The sequence below is a fragment of the Schistosoma mansoni genome, chromosome 6 (assembly GCF_000237925.1).
Source record: "Schistosoma mansoni strain Puerto Rico chromosome 6, complete genome".
NCBI lineage: Eukaryota > Metazoa > Platyhelminthes > Trematoda > Strigeidida > Schistosomatidae > Schistosoma > Schistosoma mansoni.
Window position 1 is genome coordinate 2,517,633 of NC_031500.1, and position 24,162 is coordinate 2,541,794.

At 38.2% G+C, this 24,162-nt stretch overlaps 1 protein-coding gene across 1 annotated transcript in view; it reads right to left on the reverse strand.

Annotated features, from left to right (window-relative positions):
• The window catches only part of Smp_123180 (nedd-4-like E3 ubiquitin-protein ligase), a gene marked incomplete at its 5' end in the record, with an annotated part of 63,577 nt that overhangs the window by 26,733 nt on the left and 12,682 nt on the right, over positions 1 to 24,162 (reverse strand). Inside the window, 5 exons of the mRNA XM_018797942.1 lie at positions 3,919 to 4,059; positions 6,902 to 7,060; positions 15,648 to 15,782; positions 21,128 to 21,352; positions 22,954 to 23,152. Of these exons, the coding sequence (XP_018652933.1) occupies positions 3,919 to 4,059; positions 6,902 to 7,060; positions 15,648 to 15,782; positions 21,128 to 21,352; positions 22,954 to 23,152 (859 nt within the window). The remainder of the gene's footprint in view (positions 1 to 3,918; positions 4,060 to 6,901; positions 7,061 to 15,647; positions 15,783 to 21,127; positions 21,353 to 22,953; positions 23,153 to 24,162) is intronic.

The window sequence follows — 24,162 nt, forward strand, 5'->3', positions numbered from 1 at the left end:
GTTAATAAGTTGTGTTTACTGTGAATGATTTGAGGGTTCAAACTATGCTGACATATTCTCTAATTACGGAATTAGTTCTGGTATAAAGAGATTTTTTTGTATGAGTAGCCCATCTATTTTTCGATGTTCAACAACGCTAAAATATCCAACATATTTGACAATTTTTCCACTCAATAATGAGTGAGTGTTGGATATAAAAGCATGGTTTTTATTAAAGATTTCATTTTAATCATTTGAAAATGATAAATCTTCTGACTGAACGCTTGAATCGGTTTCCTAAGCTCTTCTAATGACCTCCAGGCTAAATCTACATGACAACTTGAACACGAGAGAAAAGACATGAAGTGTGGGAAAAACGCTTTACCTCAAAGTTTGTTTATGTGCAGAAAATCGAGGTTAGTTATAGAATTTCAGCATGAAACGTAGGTCCAAGGTGTCCTGTAGACTACTTCCAACCGCCATCTCATCTAATGTCATCAATATTTGGACAAAACAATTAAACCTGACCACTTAGAGATAACAAAGAAAAGTAAACAAATAATGAAGTGCTTCCAGATTTTCCCTGGTGGTCTAGCTTCAATTGACTTACGCTTTCAACTATGAAAATACTAATTCTCCACAAAGCCCCTTCTGAAAATAATAAAGTGCATAAAAGAAAACTTACTCAATATACTCAGCTTTATTTGCATCAGTCACTAGAATATCTTTACCGCCTGGTTTCAATTCATGCGTTCGTAGTTCACCCAACACTTCATAATCCATAGCAAAGTAAACATCTAATGCGCATTCATCGATATTATTCTCTCTATTTGTTTGCATGTGTAATGAGGACGAAATAAAAACAATAACGAAAGTTATTATTCAGAAGTATAATACTAATAAATTGAACAATTAAGATAGATGAATTCGGAAACCAAGAAGGTGAGTCATTGTTGAATATGGATGAATAAATGAGAAACGTAGAACATTACATATAGATTTATAGTTTGAATCACTAAATGATCTTAAGCTAGATCCCCATTGAAAACTCTAGAAGCACTGGACAGTTGATATTCAATGACTGTCTAATTAAGATCAATTGGTGGTGTTAACTATGAAAATTCTAAAATCACCCATAAACCACAAACATCACCACCACAACCATCATACTAAAAACAATCATGTAATCACTAATTACTAACTTTCACAGCCTATTTCAGGAATTCCAGTCACGAACCGTAAGGAGTGAAGTTCAACTGAGTCGAGTATGAGACAGTTATCTGTTGCAAATAGTGAAAGATGGTTGCCCTGGATATCGCAAAATGGTTGAGGTTACACATGGACACTACTAGATGCAGGTTCAGTAGTTAAAAGCTCGTTTCGATACCTGGTGCTCCTGGGATTGATGCTTAAAGAAGTCGTGGGTGCCCACTGTTGATGAGCCCCACACTAGGACGAGACAATTGTTTAGTGCTTCTAGTTTCCAGTAGTTTCCTAACTGAATCTGTTTTGTAAACTACGAAATTAAACATTCGTAAACCAAACGCCGGTTTTTGTACCATATCAATATCAAGTTGTCGGAAAATAAAACCAAAATAGGTGAAGTGAGTGTTTGGATCCGCAACCTACTGATTAAAACCTAAGCTTTATAGCATGGAAACATACTCTTTAGATTATTGCTTACAGAATACTCCCCTTTAGAATACCTGTCACTTAAAAGTGTATCAACAAAGCCTGTTACGTCTTCAAGCGACAACAACAGCTACGTCAGCTTTGCCACATAGACATCTTTCAGGTCGTCTGTAATTGGAGCTAGAGGCTGATTACTAACAATAAGTTCAGCTTCTGTCATGAAAGTTCTAAGACACTCAGTTACTAAATATTGTCCATACACGAGGGCACGTGTTACCTTAGGAATACAGGGAATCACACACTTCCAGTCCTTCCTCTCTAGTAACTAACAACCGGACTTCTTTCTTGTTTTATAGTGATAGGTTTAAGATAATCTACCCCTGCTGATAAGAACGAATAGTTACCATTATCTACATTGATAATTGTAGAAGTGTCACTAAATGTTGAATAGGAAGGGCATCCCTTTTTTCATTGAACACGGTTTCCCACCACCCCTTAACACCGGAGACCTTTCTGGAACTATAGCCATTACCTGTCTAGCACCTATATGGCCTAACTTATGAGTGTTGTGATTTTATTTATTTGAACACAAGGGGGCACAAAATAAATATGCGCCACACAATAACAATGAGGTTGTGGAGAGATAGAAAATGTAAGGTGCGTATAATAATAATAAGAACAACGGACAGAAATTAGTGTATGAGAGTGAAATAATAATAATGGGAGAAACAGTTCAATTAGGAAAAATACATTTGTAGAACATATCCACCGAAGTTGATGTTTCACGATAACGATACTAATTGAATTATCGTCGTTGTGCCCGAACACACTATGCCCAACCTCTTCATTACTAACTTGGTGTTGCCACTGGATGTCATCAATCCTTCGGGGACAACGATGATCAAACACAGAGAGTTATCTAACATCCTCAACTCGGAGAGACCAGGTTTCACAAGCACAGAGCAGAACTGCTCTCACCGACGCACTGTAGATTCAGCTTTTTACAGACAGACTAACATCATGAAGGTGCCAGAGATGGCTCAGATTGGGATAAGCCACTTCGGCTTTCACTATACGTGAATCGACCTCATCACTCACGCCACCACCGACAATTACGCAGCTATCCAAATACACGAACTTCTCGACTACATCTAGTGTTGTGAAATCATATCAGTAACTGAGTGTTTATAGGGTAAAAATATGATAGGATGTTCCCTGGCATTAGACCAAAACCTATTTTGAAGTCCACTATCCACATACTTCTATCCGTCCATCATAAGAAAATTCAACTTCCGTAAAGGGGAGTGCATTATCTTCATTTTGCGATTGATCTTAGATGATAGAGACATTTTAATCTCTTTTCTCAATAACATGCCTAGAACAAATCGAGTGAAATCTGAGCAAACCAAATATAACTCGTTAACCCTTGAAGGTGCCTTCCTGTAAGAAAAAGAGTTTTTCTACAGTATCTCACTAGAAGATACCCAATCAATCAGTCATAAATAATATAGACTGGAATAAATGTGAGTTAGCATTACCATATGAAATTAACTAAACAAATAGCAAACGAGTCATGATACCAGTGGTGCTTATAATAATAATACAAGAAAAACTAAACATTAGAGAAGATGAGTTAAGAAAAAGTTAATAAGTTTGTGTTACTGTGAATGATTTTGAGGTTCAAACTATGCTGACATATTCTCTAATTACGGAATTAGTTCTGGTATAAAGAGATTTTTTTGTATGAGTAGCCCATCTATTTTTCGATGTTCAACAACGCTAAAATATCCAACATATTTGACAATTTTTCCACTCAATAATGAGTGAGTGTTGGATATAAAAGCATGGTTTTTATTAAAGATTTCATTTTAATCATTTGAAAATGATAAATCTTCTGACTGAACGCTTGAATCGGTTTCCTAAGCTCTTCTAATGACCTCCAGGCTAAATCTACATGACAACTTGAACACGAGAGAAAAGACATGAAGTGTGGGAAAAACGCTTTACCTCAAAGTTTGTTTATGTGCAGAAAATCGAGGTTAGTTATAGAATTTCAGCATGAAACGTAGGTCCAAGGTGTCCTGTAGACTACTTCCAACCGCCATCTCATCTAATGTCATCAATATTTGGACAAAACAATTAAACCTGACCACTTAGAGATAACAAAGAAAAGTAAACAAATAATGAAGTGCTTCCAGATTTTCCCTGGTGGTCTAGCTTCAATTGACTTACGCTTTCAACTATGAAAATACTAATTCTCCACAAAGCCCCTTCTGAAAATAATAAAGTGCATAAAAGAAAACTTACTCAATATACTCAGCTTTATTTGCATCAGTCACTAGAATATCTTTACCGCCTGGTTTCAATTCATGCGTTCGTAGTTCACCCAACACTTCATAATCCATAGCAAAGTAAACATCTAATGCGCATTCATCGATATTATTCTCTCTATTTGTTTGCATGTGTAATGAGGACGAAATAAAAACAATAACGAAAGTTATTATTCAGAAGTATAATACTAATAAATTGAACAATTAAGATAGATGAATTCGGAAACCAAGAAGGTGAGTCATTGTTGAATATGGATGAATAAATGAGAAACGTAGAACATTACATATAGATTTATAGTTTGAATCACTAAATGATCTTAAGCTAGATCCCCATTGAAAACTCTAGAAGCACTGGACAGTTGATATTCAATGACTGTCTAATTAAGATCAATTGGTGGTGTTAACTATGAAAATTCTAAAATCACCCATAAACCACAAACATCACCACCACAACCATCATACTAAAAACAATCATGTAATCACTAATTACTAACTTTCACAGCCTATTTCAGGAATTCCAGTCACGAACCGTTAGGAGTGAAGTTCAACTGAATCGAGTGTGAGACAGTTATCTGTTGCAAATAGTGGAAGATGGTTGCCCCTGATATTGCGAAATGATTGAGGTTACACATGGACACTACTAGATGCAGGTTCAGTGGTTAGAAGCTCGTTTCCATATCTGAAGCTCCTAGGATCGACCCTTGAGGAAGTGTTTTTTTTAATGGTGGAATTGTGAGTAAGCATAACTGAGCAGTCCTATGCAAGGATTGCGAAACATTTTACCCTATCAGTATTCAATAGAAGTTTCTCATAGACATTTAGAAAATAGAGAGTCACATGTCACATTTTTGATTGATCGATTACCTATCCTGATACTATGTTTAATAGGGTTCCAGAACTTTCAAGAAGCCCAAGACCATCTGAAATTCTATAACTAACCTCGATTTTCTGCACATAAACTAACTTTGAAGTAAAGCGTTTTTTCCACACTTCATGCCTTTTCCCTCATGTTCAAGTTGTCATGTAGATTTAGCCCGGAGGTTATTAGAAGAGCTTAGGAAACCGGTTCAAGCGTTAAGTGAGAAAATTTACTAATTTGTTACTTAGACTTTGAACCATAAAATGACCTAGTTATGTACAGATTTCGATTTTCTGTTCGTGGTTCCTTAATGATTTTGTAATTGATGTAATATTATCATCATATGCGTTTTTGAGTCATAATAATAGAAAGGTAAGTTAGTTTGATGTTTTTTTCTGTTACGACTATGCAGTCTAGAAGTAAAAGAAAATTAATTGTACCATTAAATGTCAGGATATCTGGACGTTATTGGTAGTCAAGTGTATTTTATTTCATTTAGTGAACGTCAATGGTTTGATTATCATAGAGTGAACTCATTAGTAGACCCTGTATTTTAATGGGTTCATCGAAATTAAAGCTATAACAGAGAACATGTCACCTCACAATGTAAACCATCAAGGACATAGAAAAAAATGATATAATTTAGCGATAGTGGATAGATAAAAACGTTCACAAAACAGGTACTTAATAACACAGTTATTTTTATTCGTCCTATAAGCTTTGGGATTCCTTTGAATTTAACCGTGAGGATTATTTAAGATTGAATAAAAGACCTTGACCTTAATGAGTTATCAAACTAATCCAAACAAACTCGATAAACTCGTAATTTCTCAATCAATATGAAAAAGATCACTGAATGGTATAATTTGAAATTTCCATTTCACACGTCCCTATATTAATCATAGTTTCCTTATAGAAATCTATTTTCAAGAGGAAATAAGGTTACTTGATCGCATCAAATGAATGTTCTAGGCGAATACGATCAAATAGTCAGGTGAGATAACCATTCCGTCAATAATAACTTAAGCAGTAGCACCAATGATCGAATTAAACGATTTAAATTTTGTGATAACGACCAATTTTAATTTGTAACTAACATAGTAAAAAAAAACTACTAGTCATATAGAAATGTGACTTTTAAAAATAGAGGATATTCGTAGGCTACTAGCTTTAATCATAGATACCTTTGAAAGAATGTTCAAATAGTTCAGGATCATCGATTGAATAGTGTTCAGGTTAAACGCATAGCATATTAGATATAAATGGAAAATAGGTTGACTAGGTCGTAAATCTTCAGTTGGGATGTGTATTATCTACGCCCAGCAGATGCCTACCTCGATGTGAGACATTTGTTAGATCAAGAGTAGGTTGGAAAAAAGCTAAGAGCGGTCAAACCAAGACATAGTATGAACCCATGAAGTCATGGACTATTGGTCTGAAGGATGTTGACAAACAGACTTACTTGGTTGGGGTCAATGTGATTATTAAAGACTTTGAGTCATATGGCTCAGAATCGGTCATAGAGGTTTAGATACATCCACTCTTGATCTAAATCTTGAGTTAAAGCGTTCCTTTATACATGAGTTTTCATCCAATCTTTTGCAGTAGTATTTTCAATGTTAAATCCTCTTATTATCGTTGCTACTACAACCCAAATGCCATTTTAATGTAATCTTGTAGTCTTAATTTGGTATGGTGAATCAGGCTAACATATTTGTATGAGAAGTCGTGACCGGTAACGTTAATGTGTTCAATATGAGACAGTTACTCAACCAACACAATTGAAAATGGTCGTGCAATATTGCGGATTAATTAAATTTAGGTTTGTATACCACTGGGTTTGGCTTAGTGGTCTAAAGGTTAAGAATCCACGAGTCAAATCGAAATGTCTTGGGTTGAATTCTCGGTTAAGGGATTATGGATGTGCAGTGCTGAAGAATCCTAAACTAAGATGAAATAACCATTTAGTGCTTCCAGATTTCTAATGATGGTCTAAACACTGATCGGTTCGTAGTCTCAACTCAACAATCTCCATAACCCTATACTACTACTACTACTACTACGACCACTACATATACAACAGACTAACAAAATGACTTACTGAATAAATTTCAATGAATTGTAATATTCCACATCGACTGTTTCAATATCAGCTAAAGTGATATTTTTATTTAACATACGTTTATAAAATGGTAAAGTGAAACCATTATCAATAAATCTAGAATGATATAATGCTAAAGCGATAAATCGTCCAACAAATCTGTAAAAAAAAGAGGAAGGTAGAATGAAAATAAAATAACGATAATTATTAGTTGATTTGGTGGAAAAATGGATGTAAACATATAAACAAAATTTGGAAACTGGACGGACGTTTCGTCCTATTGTGGGACTCCTCAGGTTTTCCATGGTGGTCTAGCTTCAATTGACTCATGATTTCAGCTATATAAAATTACTGAAATCTCCACAAAACCCCCTTCTGAAAATAAATTATAGATGTATTATCTAGTCAACATACATATATTATTTTGTTATGGAGTGGACTTAAAATGGTTAAGATGTTCAACTGTTGGCCATTAAATTTCAGGTTTGAATTCCCCACTTTCATGTAGTGAGGGGAGTCCCGACCGTTGTTGCTACCTTGACGTGGTGGTCGGGCTTGCCTATCGTGATGAAGCAATCGAGCTATGCTGGCTGGAACAATCGTTCCTCGAGGTCCTACCATGCCAGACAGGTCGGTTGAAGAGCGGTAAGACTAAAAGCAGCAATCCCAAGGTTCGAAGGCGAAGTCGTACTGCCGACTGTACAGAGGTGTGACGGCAGTAAGGTGTTTCCTTCAGACAACCAGCATGACAGCGATGCTGCCTTCCCACAAGGAGGGGTGGGGTTAGAAAATGTCGACCCTAAAAATGCACACCTCGCCTTATCCCACGGATTTCCGTCTCCGGCGGTAAGGTCCTTTAAAGAACGGAGCTAACACGTCAAAAATCCCCCACAAAGAGGCCGTGCGTGACCGGCCTCAAGCAGTTGTCCCTTGGGCACTGCGGTCACGCTCCCAGGTCGTTAAGACCAACACTAATCCAACTTCTTTTTCAGGTCCCTCAAGAAATACCCTTCCACGATGTGGGCAGCCGGGAAGTGATAAATGCCCTCATACCCGTAACAGCACACGAGACCAAGTTGGTCACTTTCAAATCCTTCCTACACCTCCTAACAACTCTCTTATCTCCACGACTAACCCTTCCCACGTCCCTTTATCACCTCGCACCGCTAGGGCAAACGATTCGTGTACACGGAACGTTATTCCTGGTCTCCTGAAACCTCGCTCTAAACTACATGTAGGAACTTTTAATGTCCGAACATTGTGCCAAATAGGACAACAGGCTTCCTTAGCTAGGACTCTAGAATCTTACACCATCGATGTATGCTGCGTCTCCGAAACGCGCATACAAGATCCGAGTAGCGTCATTCATTTGACCTCACCTAATCAAAATAAAGAACCATCTCGATACACGCTTCGTGTATCTGGAAGCCCTGATGCTGCTTCCCGTGGCCTCGCTGGAGTAGGTATAGCATTAAGTCCTAGGGCAGAACTAGCTCTTTTAGACTGGATCCCAGTAGACAGTCGTCTATGCGCTGTCCGACTAAACGGATCAGTAAGGACTCGGAAAGATAGGGAAACTCGTCGTTGCCTCTTCGTCATCTCTGCCTACTCTCCCACTGACTGTAGCTCAGACGATATAAAAGATGAGTTTTACAGGAAACTTTCTGACCTTCTCCGAAAAGCTAGGCGTTCTGATATAGTAATAGTGGCTGGTGACTTTAATGCTCAAGTAGGTAAACTAAGTGAAAGGGAAAGACACCTGGGAGGATCTTATGGTGTCGTGGCTAAAAGAACAGATAATGGCGACCGTCTGTTGCAGCTGTGCTCAGATAACCGCCTATTTCTTGCAAATACTAACTTTAAGCATAAGGAAAAACATCTTTTGACATGGCGACCCCCGAATTCGTCCCAATGTTGGACCAAATTAGATCACATCGCTATCAGCCACCGATGGGGGGGCTCGATAGAAGACTGTCGCTCATTCTGGGGCACATGTTTAGATTCAGATCACGCTCTAGTGCGAGCACGTATCTGTCTGCGACTTACTGGACGTAGGAAAGACACTGCAGGGAAGCCTCTAAGGGTTCTACTTAATGATAGCCAAGCTAAAAAAGTATTTCAGGAACAACTGGAAAAACAGTTAGACAGACATGTAAGTTGTGTCCACCCCGAAGCAGCGTGGTATGACATCCGAAAAGCTATGGAAACAGCTGTGATATCCGCTAGTAAGGTAAACCATAAGGTCAGGGAGAAACAATGGATCTCGGCAGCATCTACCGCACTGATAGATGCTCGAAAACTTATCCCTCCTGGCTCTGAACATAACGAAGAGCGAAGTCAGCTTAAGCGAAGGCTAATAAGAAGCCTACGCAATGATCGTGAACAGTGGTGGGTAGCGAAAGCAAGAGAGATGAAAAAGCAGCGGCAATAGGTAACAGCAAACAGCTGTTCAGACTTATTAAAGAAACTGGCATTAGGAACCCAACTATTAGCGAAACTATCTCAGACAAAGACGGGCATATCATTCATTCTCAATCCAGGAGATTGGATCGATGGGCAGAACACTTTAGGGATCAGTTCAACTGGCCTTCAGCCACATTTCAGTTACCCACGATCCCCAGTCGTCCTGAATGGCAAATTGATGTAAGTCCTCCAACTCTCTACGAGGTTGAAAAAGCTATAGGAAATCTGAAGCGAGGGAGAACAGCAGGCCCTGACAGGTTTACCCCTGAGATTTTTAGGGATAGTGGTCCAGTACTAGCACCGAGATTGACTGAGGTCTTAGGTAGAATCTGGGAACTGGACGTGATTCCATCTGACTGGTCCCAATCACTGATTGTGCCAGTCTATAAGAAAGGACAAAAGTCCTCCTGTGACAATCACAGAGGAATCAGTTTGACTAATATAGTGTCTAAAATATTAGCTTCAATAATACTTAGGCGCCTAACCAAAGCTCGTGAAGAGCAGACTAGAGAAAACCAGGCTGGTTTCCGACCTGGACGTGGTTGCATAGACCAGATATTCACTCTACGTCAGATCCTAGAACATAGACATACATTCAGATGTCCCACAATCGTAGTATTTCTTGACCTTAAGGCGGCATTCGACTCCGTTGATCGTGAGGTTCTATGGCAGTGTTTGTCACTGAAAGGAGTACCAAATAAGTACATTAACCTCATAAAGGCTCTCTACTCGAACACAACTGGTCGAGTTAGAGCCTATGGCGAACTGTCATCAGGTTTGGTTACCTCAAGTGGTGTTCGTCAGGACTGTTCACTCTCCCCATTCCTGTTTAACTTTGTCGTCGACATGCTTTTGGAGATAACACTTTCATCATCTCAATCTCCTGGAGTTGAACTTTTACCAGGAGGCTCACTTGTTGACTTAGAATACGCCGACGACATAGTTTTATTTGGTGAAGACGCTGACAAAATGCAGAGTCTTCTGACCACTATAAGCAACTATGCAGGCATGTTCGGGATGCGATTCTCTCCCTCGAAGTGCAAAATGTTACTTCAGGATTGGGTTACATCGACACCTGAACTAATGATAGGGAGTGAAGTCGTTGAGCGTGTTGACAGCTTCATTTATCTTGGGAGTCTCATCAGCCCTTGTGGTCTGGTGTGTGACGAAATCTCAGCACGGATACAGAAGGCTCGTCTAGCTTTCCCCAACTTGCGTCATTTATGGCGTAGGCGAGATATCCGTCAAGCAACAAAAGGACGGGTTTACTGTGCAGCAGTTCGTTCCGTTCTACTTTGTGGCAGTGAAACATGGCCGATAAGAGTAGAAGACATTCGTAGGCTACTAGTATTCGATCATAGGTGTCTTCGAAGCATTGCTCGTATATCCTGGGACCACCGGGTAAGTAATGCAGATGTTAGGAAACGGGTACTAGGTAAGGATGGCAAATCGATTGATGAAGTAGTGAAACTTCACCAGTTGAGATGGCTGGGACATGTGTTACGTATGCCCAACCACCGACTGTCCCGACGTGCAATGCTTTATGGTGTAGGAGTAGGTTGGAAGAAAGCTAGGGGCGGCCAGACCAAAACATGGCACAAATCAATGAAGTCACTGACAATTGGACTGAGAATTGTTGGTAGGTGTAGACTACCTGGTTGGGATTCGCGAGATGATAGCAACCGATGGTTAGAGACCTTGAATGACATGGCTCAAAATCGTTTGCAATGGCGAAGGTGCATCCACTCTTTGTGTTCTACCAAATTCTAATCTGAATTCTTCATGTCTGTATCCTTTTTCTCTTTCCAAATTTATTTCATTGTATTATACTCCTTGAATAACATCTTCAAACCCTAATCTTTCACATTAATGCTTATACTCTTACTACTTCTACCAATATGGGATTTGAATCGACAACTTCATCTCTGTGTTAATGTGGTATGGCAACTCGAACTGATGTACGTACGTACGAAGTTCTACGTTGTAACTGACTGACTGGAGTGAGGGGAGTTGCTTTCATAAAACTGAAAGGACGAAACGTGAACGTTCAAAGTCAGTCAGTCAGCTACAACGTAGGACCAGGCATACATATGCATCGGTCCAAGTTGCCATAACCTCATTAGCACAACAAGATCAACACCGAATTCATAGTAGCAGCTAATTTAATGGTGGTAATATATAAAAGAAAGATCGTATATAAGGATATAGTACAGGAAGAAAGACAGATATGAAGCAATTTTAATCTTAAGGTTTAAGAGAAGACAAAGACTGTATGCACCTGCGACATTGTGACCGATTCTGAGTCATGTCACCCAGAATCTCCAACCACTGGTTATGATAGTCACGCGGACCCCAACCAAGTAGTCTGCATCTGCCAACACGGCTCAAACTAGAAGTTAGTGACTTCAATCTCTGATGCCCCGTTTTCGTTTGGCCGCCCCTAACTTTCTTCCAACTATTTCCAATACTAGACAGCATAGCGCGTCGTGGTAATCGGTGTTCAGAGATACGTAACACGTGGCCCAACAATCTCAGTCGATGAAGATTCACAACCTCATCAACTGATTTACCATAATTCCCTAATACCCTGTGTCTAACCTCACTATTACTTACCCAGTGATCCCAGCAGATGCGAACAATATTTCTAAGACGTCTGTGGTCAAATACTAGTAACTTACGAGTGTCTTCTACTCCTAATGGCCACGTTTCATAGCCGTAAAGTAGAACAGAGAGAACTGCTGCGCAGTATATTCGTCCCTTAATTGATAGACGGATGTCTCGTCTTCGCCATAAGTCATGTAAGTTGGAAAAGCCAAACGAGCTTTTTGAATCCGTGCAAAGATTTCGTCAGACACCAACTGATTAGGGCTGATGAGACTTCCAAGATAAGTGAAGTTGTCGACACGTTCGACTAATTCACTCCCTATTCTTAGTTCAGGTGTTGACGCAGGTCAGTCCTGGAGTAACAATTTACATTTAGAGGGGGAGAAAGGCATTCCAAACATCCTGGCATTATCACTCAGTTCTAACAGAAGACTCTGCATTTTGTCAGCGTCTTCACCAAACAGGACTATGACATCTGCATATTCTAAGTAGATAACTGGATCTCCTAGTAGGAGATCAATGCCTGAAAATTCAGTCGACCAGAGCGTTGTTTCCAGCAGTAGGTCTATGATGAAATTGAACAAGAATGGAGATAGCTGACAGCATTGCCGGACACCACTTGAGGTTGTAAAATCAGATGACAGTTCTCCATAAGCTCTCACTCGATGTCCAAAGCTTAAATCGGGTTAATGAATATGGTGTTTGAGAAGAGCAATTAATACTGTTGGTGCTATTTTGTCGAAAACTTTTCAAGTCACTAACAACTTTCCCTTTCAATAAGTCTAAAAAACACTGAAATACTGAGTAGTTTTTAACTAAATCCTAGATTCCTGTAACGCTTGCAACTTGAATACACTGAAAGGAACTAGAAGGTAAAAATGCGTAAAATAATCTACCTACAAGTTTAACGGTTCATATATAAATAACAAAGGAGTTATTCATACAGTTAGAAGTGATCTCAGAACTGAAACATGGTTAGAGGTGGTGTTATAACAGTCCGTTTTCTTCGTCTACACAAATGGACGTTACTTTATCTTAAACGAATATCTACACTAGATTCCCTACCAGTGTCTATTCTACAGGACTTCAAAACAACTCAGTCCAAGAACACGTGATTAGTCCGACTAGAACGTAAATATATTTCTACACCAAAACCCAACATAACCCAACAACAATGAACAATAAATCAATAATAATAAATAATAAGGATAGGGGAATATATAACTCATCTGACACCTATCAGACTAAGTAGACAACCAATCATTATCATTATCGCTCATACATCAGGTGGTCAACAAGAAAGCATGCTCGACTTAGGCTTCATATTAATTGACAATCGTTAGCAGAGCGTGAACCTTCAACAATGAGAGGAGTGATACTCTACGAAGTGAGGTTCAAACTAATATCACTCAACTTCAAAGCCCGAGACGATACCACTGATCTGCTAGAATGACAACTGACATGAGAAATATAATGGCTTCTAAAAATAGACTGCATAAATAGGTTTCTTCGAAAAAGTTTTATAGCAATACTTCATGATACTTATGATATAATGAAAACAAAGTATCAATATGGGGATTTGAGGAGATTGCAGTATTTTCACATTTAAATTCATGAATCGATCTAAGTTAGAGCACCATTGAAAACCTCGAAGCACTGTACAGCCGTTTCACCCTAGTATGGAACTCTTCAACAGTGCGCATCCACGATCCTGTACGCAGGACCGAGGGTGCTAGGTTCGAGTCCTGCGTAGTGATCTAGCTGAAATCGATTAGGGAATTCAGATAAAAAAAGAAAATAACTTTAAGGATAGAATTCAATTGACAACCTTAGTAGTTATTATTTAGAAACTTCCAAAAATACTATTGTGCATACATATTCAATTGATTTCATAAACAAGGTATGAAAAAATTCATTTTTTTTACCATATTGACAGATTTTGCTCTAACTGTTTTATTGATAGTTTTGATAAAAAGAAGACCCATATTATGCATAGTAATCCCAGACAGGGAGAAGGAGAGAGAGAGAGAGAGAAAGAATGCTAAAACGAATCACAAGATCTTAAACACCTACATGACACAAACAATGATCTGTCTGTAAAAACGTCAAGTAATAAAATGATAAAAGAATAAATCAAAGATAATCATTATAAGCAAGTGTTTTTTATGAATTGATTTAGTAAACATCTAAAATGGGTTCTTGGAACATTTCAATTTTTTTTAAGTCTTCTTCTACTCTCTACTTAGTTATTCTGTTCTTTCAATTATGAAGCTGTGAACATAATTGTTAAAATAGTCGACTAGACCACTATGGAAAACCTGGAAGCACTGGACGGCCGTTTCATCCTATTATGGGACTCCTCAGCAGTGCGCATCCACGATCCCGCCCCGCGAGATTCGAACCCACGACCTATCAGTCTCGAATGAGAGCACATAACCGATAGACCACTGATCCAGCCGATATCCAACGGTGTTATTGTCTAAGTTCATTCAATCCACAAAATTGAGGAACTAGGTCTGTTGGGAGATATTAACTCACTGAAGACATTAGTGAATGGTTGTTAAATTTCGTGGATTGGTTAAAGTTAGACATTAACACCGTTGGATATCGGCTGGATCAGTGGTCTATCGGTTAAATGCTCTGGCGCGAAACTGATAGGTCCTGGGTTCGAATCTCGTGAGGCGGGATCGTGGATGCACACTGCTGAGGAGTCCCATAATAGGATAAAACGGCCGTCCAGTGCTTCAAAGTTTTCCATGGTAGTCTAGCTTCAACTGCGTCATGATCACAACTATATAAAATTATTAAATTCTTCACAAAACCCCCTTCTGAAAATAGTCGACTATCAACAGGTAGATCATAAGTTCTAATCCCGCGCTCTACCTAATTTGAAATAGGCAGTCAGTAAAGTGTTTCTTTACAATTGATTAGCATTATCTCTTAAAATTGATCACAGAAAATGAATCAGTTGAGTGTATTGTTACCCTATGCAATATTAATATTTGTGTTAAAATTGTGAATTTCCATTGAGTGAAATGAATTAGACATGTGTTACATTTATCCAACCACTAATTACTTCTATCTACGATATTAGCTAGTGAAGAAAAAAGTTTGAAGAAAACTAGGTTCGGGAATCAGTTCATTAAATTATTGACTGTTGATCTAAGCCATCTGGACAGAAGCAGACTACCTAGTCAGAGTTCATGTGACAATCAACATTGAATAACATGGCTAAGAATTAGTCACCGTGGCGCAGATGCATTTACTCTTTTTATTCTGTCTAGATCCTGACCTCAAATACTCCTTGATATCTTTTTATTCCATCTCTTAGAATCGTATTCTTAATGTTTAATGTGTCTTATTAGCATTGGTACTCAGTCGGTTGATTTCAGCTGTTTGCGTTGATATGGTATACCAACTTGAGTCAAAACATATTTACGCCAAGCTCTATGTTAAATATGACTGACTGATGTATTTACAAATAAAATGAATCGAATACAACTTACAGACATGATAATCATAAAATACATGGAATAAGGCTAGCAATGTAATCCAGGACGCGTATTGCGTCCTATAAGGGACCCGTCAACTGAATGTACTTACATCTCAGAGTTGATATTCACAAAAAAGAACAACTTAGACATCACTTCAATTACCACAATCAACATAAAACACCTACCGAAAATATTCCAAATGTTCCGGATTAACCGATGATGCAGGATTAATTTGTAATGCATAATTATTACCACTGGCGTATTCAAATAAGCAATACATTGGATTTAATAATTCTGTAGATAGTTTGAAAAACCACTCTCTGAAAAAAAAAGAGAAATTCAAGGTGACAAAGGTTATAAATAAGGAAGGAATCAGTCATTCTACAATCGCATTAGAAAGAAAAACATTAACCCAACCAGAAGTTGACCGAATGATAAGTATATTCAATTGGCCAAGAAATGGTCTTTATTTCTAAGAGGGGGGGGACATACAATATTGGTGATTTGATTTTCCAAGGTATATATATATATATCCACTTGAGGAATAGGTGTGGCTCGTATACATGAAGATTGTACATCAGTATCAGCTGACAAACACTGCACGTCACAACAAATATAACTAGACGTATATAGTAGGTGAGTCAAAGGTACGTGGCGTGATGTATATATTGAATACTTTGTTAATACATTAACAACAATGTAATATGAACAATAGTGCAGTATGCACGCCATTTATTTTGTAAGAATCATCAAATCGATACAAATTACTAAGCAGCAATAAATATAAATTTAAGTTAACATTACTGAAGACATCATTTCGAAGTTACTTAGAAATTAACATATTCGATTGCTAAAACAAATGACAATAATGTGATATAACTAAATCTAGAGTTAATGTATGAATCACTGTATACTACTTTATCATAAAAGTCAGTCAGTCAGCTACAACGTAGGACCAGGCACATATATGCATCGGCCCAAGTTGCCATACCTCGTTAGCACAACAAGATGAACACCAAATTCATAGAAGTAGACAATTTAGTGGTGGTAATATGTAAAAGATAGGTTGTATATAAAGATATAGTATAGAAAGGAAAAACGTTATGAAGCAATTTTAATCTTAAGGTTTAAGGGAAGATAAAGAGTGTATACACCTACGCCATTGTGATCGATTCTGAGCCATGTCACCTAGAGTCTCCAACCATTGGTTACGATAGTTACGCGGACCCCAACCAGGTAGTCTGCATTTACCAACATGGCTCAGACTAAAAGTTAGTGACTTAAAGCACTGATGCCACGTTTTGGTTTGACCGCCCCTAACTCTTTTTTTATTATCATAAAAACGGCATAGAGTTGTCTCACTAGTATACAAATCGACAATATTTACAGAAATACATAATGAATGAGAACTAAATTAGACTTTGATACAGAAAACACCACATATATTCGCCATAGATGGAAGATATGTGAAACACTCTAAAGATTAAAACTTTGGGTTTGTTTAATCATATTATTTATAAGAGTCAAAGTTGCTTCAGAAGTGGTCTGTGTCAACACTTAACTAACAATAGGGAGTGTGGTTGTTGAGTGGTTCGACCGATTCACTGATCTTGAAAGTTTCATAAACTTTTGTGAATTGGTGTCTCACAAAATCTCAGCACGAATTCAGAAATCTTAGGTGGCTTCAGCTAACTGAAGGACAAGTATACTGAGTAGCAGTTTGTTTAATCCTAATAAACGTGGACTTTTAAGATAGAGAATAGTCACAGGTGACTATAATTCGACCATAGATTCGTCTGAAGCACTGTTTGTATATTTTTGATTCGTCAAGTTAATAATTCTCAGATTAGACGAAGGATATTAGGTAGGAATCTAAAACTGGTTGATGAGGTTGTAAATGCTTATCGACTGAGATAGTTGGAAAATGTATTACGTATGATCATCCAACACCTACGTCGATGATTTTTTTCTAGTATGAATGTAAAGTGAAAGAAAGCTAGGGACGGGAGAAGCAAGAGGTGGAATCAGTCCATGAAGACAGTAACTGTTGAATTAAGCGATACAGGTAAGTGCAAACCACCTGGTTGTGGTTCACGTGATTATCGTATTCAGCAGTTATAAACTTTGGGTGACACAGCTCTTAATCGATCACAATAGTGTACATACATTTACTCTCTATCTTCTCTTACACACTAAGTTTCTAAATTGTCTGTTACATTTTCTTTATTCCACTAATCAATATTTTTCTAAATCATGTCTTTTATATCTAATCTTTTCAATCAACACCAATACTGTTACTGCGTCCATCGCGTGCTGATGTGGCGTGGCAACTTGGACCGTTGTACACATGTTCTAGGTTCTACTTTGTATATGACTGACTGAAGTTTTCGATAGGATTTAATCTAGTTTACCCTATTCTCGGATTAGAAACTAATGTTCCTATTTCATTGGGTGCAATAACCAAACTGTAATTCTAATGTTCGTAGTGTATTGCAAACTCAGTTCACCGATCACATAGAACATATCAAACACTATTCTGAGCTACTGGTGAATAAAACACGCAACAGAGACATCAACGCATCTATTGGGTTTAGACTATTGATACCACTATCAAAGTAGATGGAGCAGAGTTCGAACACTTTAACAACTAAGCCACCGCTTCATCATTGTGTGAGTAATAAACGCTATAATAAATAATCACTTCTATATATGGAATGTTGATCACCTGAATTTAAAATTTAAGAAAAGGAAATGTACACACTAAACATAATGCATATCATAATGTGTGAAATTTAACGGCCGAGTTATTTAGAATCATATACAAAGGTTGTTTTAACCCAATTTTTTTATTAGTTCGAATCCATCAAGCTTTTCATATAATAAAAGTTTGTTTAGATATACGTAATGCAACTCTCTACTTTTATCTCATTGAAAAGATTTCAATTTAGGTAGGCCTTCCACAGATTGTGGATAAAAGTCCAGTATATAAAAATGTATATTCAAGTAAGTGGATTATTATCCCTAGACAGAGTTAATTAGTACTAGCTATACATTCCTAGAACACAGCAGGGCCTGACAGGTTTATTTAAAGCATATTAACCTAGTCCTATAGCAGTTAAGAAACTCAATGGGTTTTTATATTATACTATCAAACATGAGAAAGCTATAGGAAATCTGAAGCGAGGGAGAACAGCAGGCCCTGACAGGTTTACCCCTGAGATTTTTAGGGATAGTGGTCCAGTACTAGCACCGAGATTGACTGAGGTCTTAGGTAGAATCTGGGAACTGGACGTGATTCCATCTGACTGGTCCCAATCACTGATTGTGCCAGTCTATAAGAAAGGACAAAAGTCCTCCTGTGACAATCACAGAGGAATCAGTTTGACTAATATAGTGTCTAAAATATTAGCTTCAATAATACTTAGGCGCCTAACCAAAGCTCGTGAAGAGCAGACTAGAGAAAACCAGGCTGGTTTCCGACCTGGACGTGGTTGCATAGACCAGATATTCACTCTACGTCAGATCCTAGAACATAGACATACATTCAGATGTCCCACAATCGTAGTATTTCTTGACCTTAAGGCGGCATTCGACTCCGTTGATCGTTAAGTTCTATGGCAGTGTTTATCACTGAAAGGAGTACCAAATAAGTACATTAACCTCATAAAGGCTCTCTACTCGAACACAACTGGTCGAGTTAGAGCCTATGGCGAACTGTCATCAGGTTTGGTTACCTCAAGTGGTGTTCGTCAGGACTGTTCACTCTCCCCATTCCTGTTTAACTTTGTCGTCGACATGCTTTTGGAGATAACACTTTCATCATCTCAATCTCCTGGAGTTGAACTTTTACCAGGAGGCTCACTTGTTGACTTAGAATACGCCGACGACATAGTTTTATTTGGTGAAGACGCTGACAAAATGCAGAGTCTTCTGACCACTATAAGCAACTATGCAGGCATGTTCGGGATGCGATTCTCTCCCTCGAAGTGCAAAATGTTACTTCAGGATTGGGTTACATCGACACCTGAACTAATGATAGGGAGTGAAGTCGTTGAGCGTGTTGACAGCTTCATTTATCTTGGGAGTCTCATCAGCCCTTGTGGTCTGGTGTGTGACGAAATCTCAGCACGGATACAGAAGGCTCGTCTAGCTTTCCCCAACTTGCGTCATTTATGGCGTAGGCGAGATATCCGTCAAGCAACAAAAGGACGGGTTTACTGTGCAGCAGTTCGTTCCGTTCTACTTTGTGGCAGTGAAACATGGCCGATAAGAGTAGAAGACATTCGTAGGCTACTAGTATTCGATCATAGGTGTCTTCGAAGCATTGCTCGTATATCCTGGGACCACCGGGTAAGTAATGCAGATGTTAGGAAACGGGTACTAGGTAAGGATGGCAAATCGATTGATGAAGTAGTGAAACTTCACCAGTTGAGATGGCTGGGACATGTGTTACGTATGCCCAACCACCGACTGTCCCGACGTGCAATGCTTTATGGTGTAGGAGTAGGTTGGAAGAAAGCTAGGGGCGGCCAGACCAAAACATGGCACAAATCAATGAAGTCACTGACAATTGGACTGAGAATTGTTGGTAGGTGTAGACTACCTGGTTGGGATTCGCGAGATGATAGCAACCGATGGTTAGAGACCTTGAATGACATGGCTCAAAATCGTTTGCAATGGCGAAGGTGCATCCACTCTTTGTGTTCTACCAAATTCTAATCTGAATTCTTCATGTCTGTATCCTTTTTCTCTTTCCAAATTTATTTCATTGTATTATACTCCTTGAATAACATCTTTAAACCCTAAGCCTTCACATAATGCTTATACTCGTACTACTTCTACTAATATAGGATTTGAATCGACAACTTCATCTCTGTGTTAATGTGGTATGGCAACTCGAACTGATGTACGTACGTACGAAGTTCTACGTTGTGACTGACTGACTGATCACCAAATACATCACATTTGATGACGAAACTCTGGAAGAGGTGGAAGGCCTTACATACCTTGGGGGCAGCATGAAGGATGAACAAGTAGGATTTAATGCAGATGCCAAGGCAAGAATTGGCAAGGCAGGGGGAGCATCCCCACTATCAAATAATATCTAAGAATACAAAGAACTATCAGCCAACACCAAAGTCAGAGTTTTTAATACAAACGTCAAGATAGTTCTATCGTACGGTGCTGAAACATGAAGAACTACTACAACCGACATCAAAAAACTACAGGTATTTATAAACACAAGATATTCCAGATTCGTTGTCCAGACACCATTATCAATAGTCAGTTATGACAGAGAACACACCAACTTACACTTGAAGAGGGAAAGAGTCTGGAAGTGGATAAGACACACATTGAGGAAACCATCAAATCACATCACAACACACCAAGCCCTAACTTGGAATCCTGTAGACGAAAGGAAAAGAAGTAGACCAAGGAATACATGACTCCGGGGATTAAAAAATTGTCAAAAAGATGTATAGCACTTGGCAGAAGCTAGAAAAGTCCAGGACAGTTGTCTGGAGATTCGTGGTCAGGCTTAAGTAAGCAAGGAATATATCCCTAGTTTAATCAACGTAATAACAAGATAAACAGAAAACCTCACAGTCGATTTAAAAAATATACATAATCTTGATGAAACTTTTCCTTTACGAATTACACATACCGTGATAACCCGCCATAGTCTAAACCTTCTTCACCAGTAAATGAAATGAACAAACGACAACGTAATTCATGTGGTTTCAATCGCATAATTTGTTCAAATGAATCCACTAGAAGGTTACCACGAGATACAACAACTTTTACATTTTTTGTCACTAAATTTGAATGACAAAGATAATGGAAACTGGCGACTTTATTTTCAAATGACCATGCTTGTTCAATATTCCCACTGTCGAAATTTGAATAAAGAAAAATAGAGGGAAAATTAAGAATAAAATAATTAGATCTAATTTTATTGATATCACAAACCGATCTGAGTTAGATATTTATTGAAAACTAGAAAGTATGGGACATCTGTTTTGTCTTGGTATAAGACATCTCAACAGTGTCCATCCATGACATTGCCACTGAAGATCGAACTCAGGAACTTCAGGTCTCCCTGCAGCCACTTAACCTTTAGACTATTAAGCTGGGATAAAATGGTTTACATGCCTAAAGTCAATCAATAGGTGATAATGAGAGATCAACTTCCATTGTTTTCGGCTAGTAAATGCTGTACACCTGACATGGTTGAACACCAGTAATTGCAACTCACTAGAACTAAAGCAATTATCCCTTGGAATCAGTCAATAATGTGCACTGAAGAAAAGTCATATATTAGAACGAGACAGCTATCCAGTGCTTCCTGGTTTCCAAAGATTGTCTAACTTAGGTCGGCTCATGATCTCAGCAATACCCAATAGTCTTTACAAACTCTACTGATAATTAACTGTTTAAAAAAATTTAACATCAGTGATTTTATTAGTATGGGCTTGTGATTTCTCATTCTTGATATTAGGGACTCCAACTGATAAGTCTCTATTGGCATATTTCCATGTTGAGCGAACTACATCGATATTACCGAAACGGTAAAGTTTAATTCTAGCTAGTAGTGACATTCAAGATTCGCATTTCGCTCTATTCGGGACTCGTCAGCTTAACGTACCCGTAGAACCAACGCGTTATCCACTGAGCAATATCTACTAGATGTACGTCAACACTGGAGTCTAGATATATCTAGTTAATAACTGAAGAAAAGAACAGAAGGCAAGTTCTAGATCCCACTGCTAACCTCGTAAAAGTTCGAATCTGGAAATCACGGATTGGGAGATAAGTATTTGATCATCAATTAAGTCTGTTTCTTGGTTAGCTTGTTATAAGTGCGTCAATAAAGCACCGGTTTCTTAAGCAACTACTGGTCCTGGTAATGAATGCTTATACAACTACAATGCCATTATATAGATCTTCATACTAGTAAACATCTCCTCGACCAAACCACATATAACACTACACCACAAATTCCACATACTAACATAAAACATGTACTCACTGGTGACTGGCTTCAAGATGTAACTCCCGGAGTTGTAGTGAGAATCCGTGACCAGCGGAGCTAAATCTGTATAGGGTTTGAGAAAGTTATCCACCTCAGACAATGAAAGAAGGATTCTGCAAGATCATAGATTGATTGAAGCTAGATATTAACACTACTGGATGTCTGCTCAGCTGTGTGCAGGTTAGGCGTTCACGTGAGGCACCGAAAATTCCAAGGTTTGAGATTATCAATACACACTACTTAGAAGCCTCATACTAGAACAAGATGGTCACCCAATGTTTCTACGTTTTCAACAGTGATCTAGCTTAAATCGACTTGTGATTTCAACTGTGAAAATACAACAATCTCCACAAATCCCTTATACTAAAAACGAAACAACGCGGTTATGATTGCCTGGAAATATTTTGTCTCAAAGCTTAAGAATCAAATAATGTTAGAGAAAAAAAGAAAACAATAACCTTGCATCTTTTCGTCTAGGATCATTGTATGTTGATGTTTTAGTATTATGATCAACAAAAAATGGAAATCCTTCAGTTGTATAACGAATTTCCCAACCATGAGGTAATGGATGACCTTGTATACGAGGATCTTCCCATTGAGAGATTCGACTAACATGGTTAACAAAATACGAACGGCCAGACATGTCGACACGTCGTTCTAAGAAAGTAAAAAGAATTTATAAACACGTTTCTACCTAAATAATGACGACTTTTCGGATGTTAAAAGAATTTATAGATGTAAAACTGGATTGTGATTAGCAGTGGATTCTACAATGGTCATTTTGTCCCATATGGAAGTCATCAGTCGGTTGGGTATACCTGAATCAAAGTGTTGCTGGTGTGCACACTGGGACTAGAATCCAGTACTTACCGATTTTTTCGGTGTTCTTTGAGTCCTCTGAGCTTTCACTGTGGTTTGGAATATCATCGGCTTCTTAGTTATTCCACGAGTTTTAGATTAGTTTGTTCTGGTATCTTTGAGTGTGACTGGTTATCCTATCAGGTTTTATTATCTTTAGCTGTCCTTATACTTAAGTCAACTACTTCGTTCCGTTGATCTATGAGAAGATTGTTGATTGATAGTTTCAGTCCAAACGCTAACAAGTTATCAGCTTAATTACAGTTACTGAGTTTGAATCCCGAAGCGAACATCAACTCTGTGATACAGGTATACTCATTTGACCGGTCCCAAATAGGGCAAAATGTGAGGCCTGTATTCCACTACTAGCTACATTCCATCTATTCTATGCAAACTATTTCATTACGATTAAAATCACTAAAAAATTCTTGGTGGGATGATTGTTTGAGCGCACAAGTGTTGTTCAGCTAAGAACTTACATTTGTTGGTTTCATGCTTTACAAGGATAAATTTAATATTTGGTAAACTATTTTTTAGTGCAAAACACATTGGACTTGAAAAAGTTCGTTCATATCTTACATAAATCCTCGAAGGCTAGTGATCGGTACTAGTCAGCTTCCCAGACCACGGTAGTCATACTATCATGTAAGAGGTTCCGAATAGCTGCTATATAATCAGTTGAAAGTGGAGTGGGCATTACTTATTTTATTGATACACAATGCCTTAGTGGTTGAAGCAATCGAACTACACTATCTCCAGAAACTTTTACAAAGCACAATTCTTTCTATACATGATCGGCAATTTAAAAA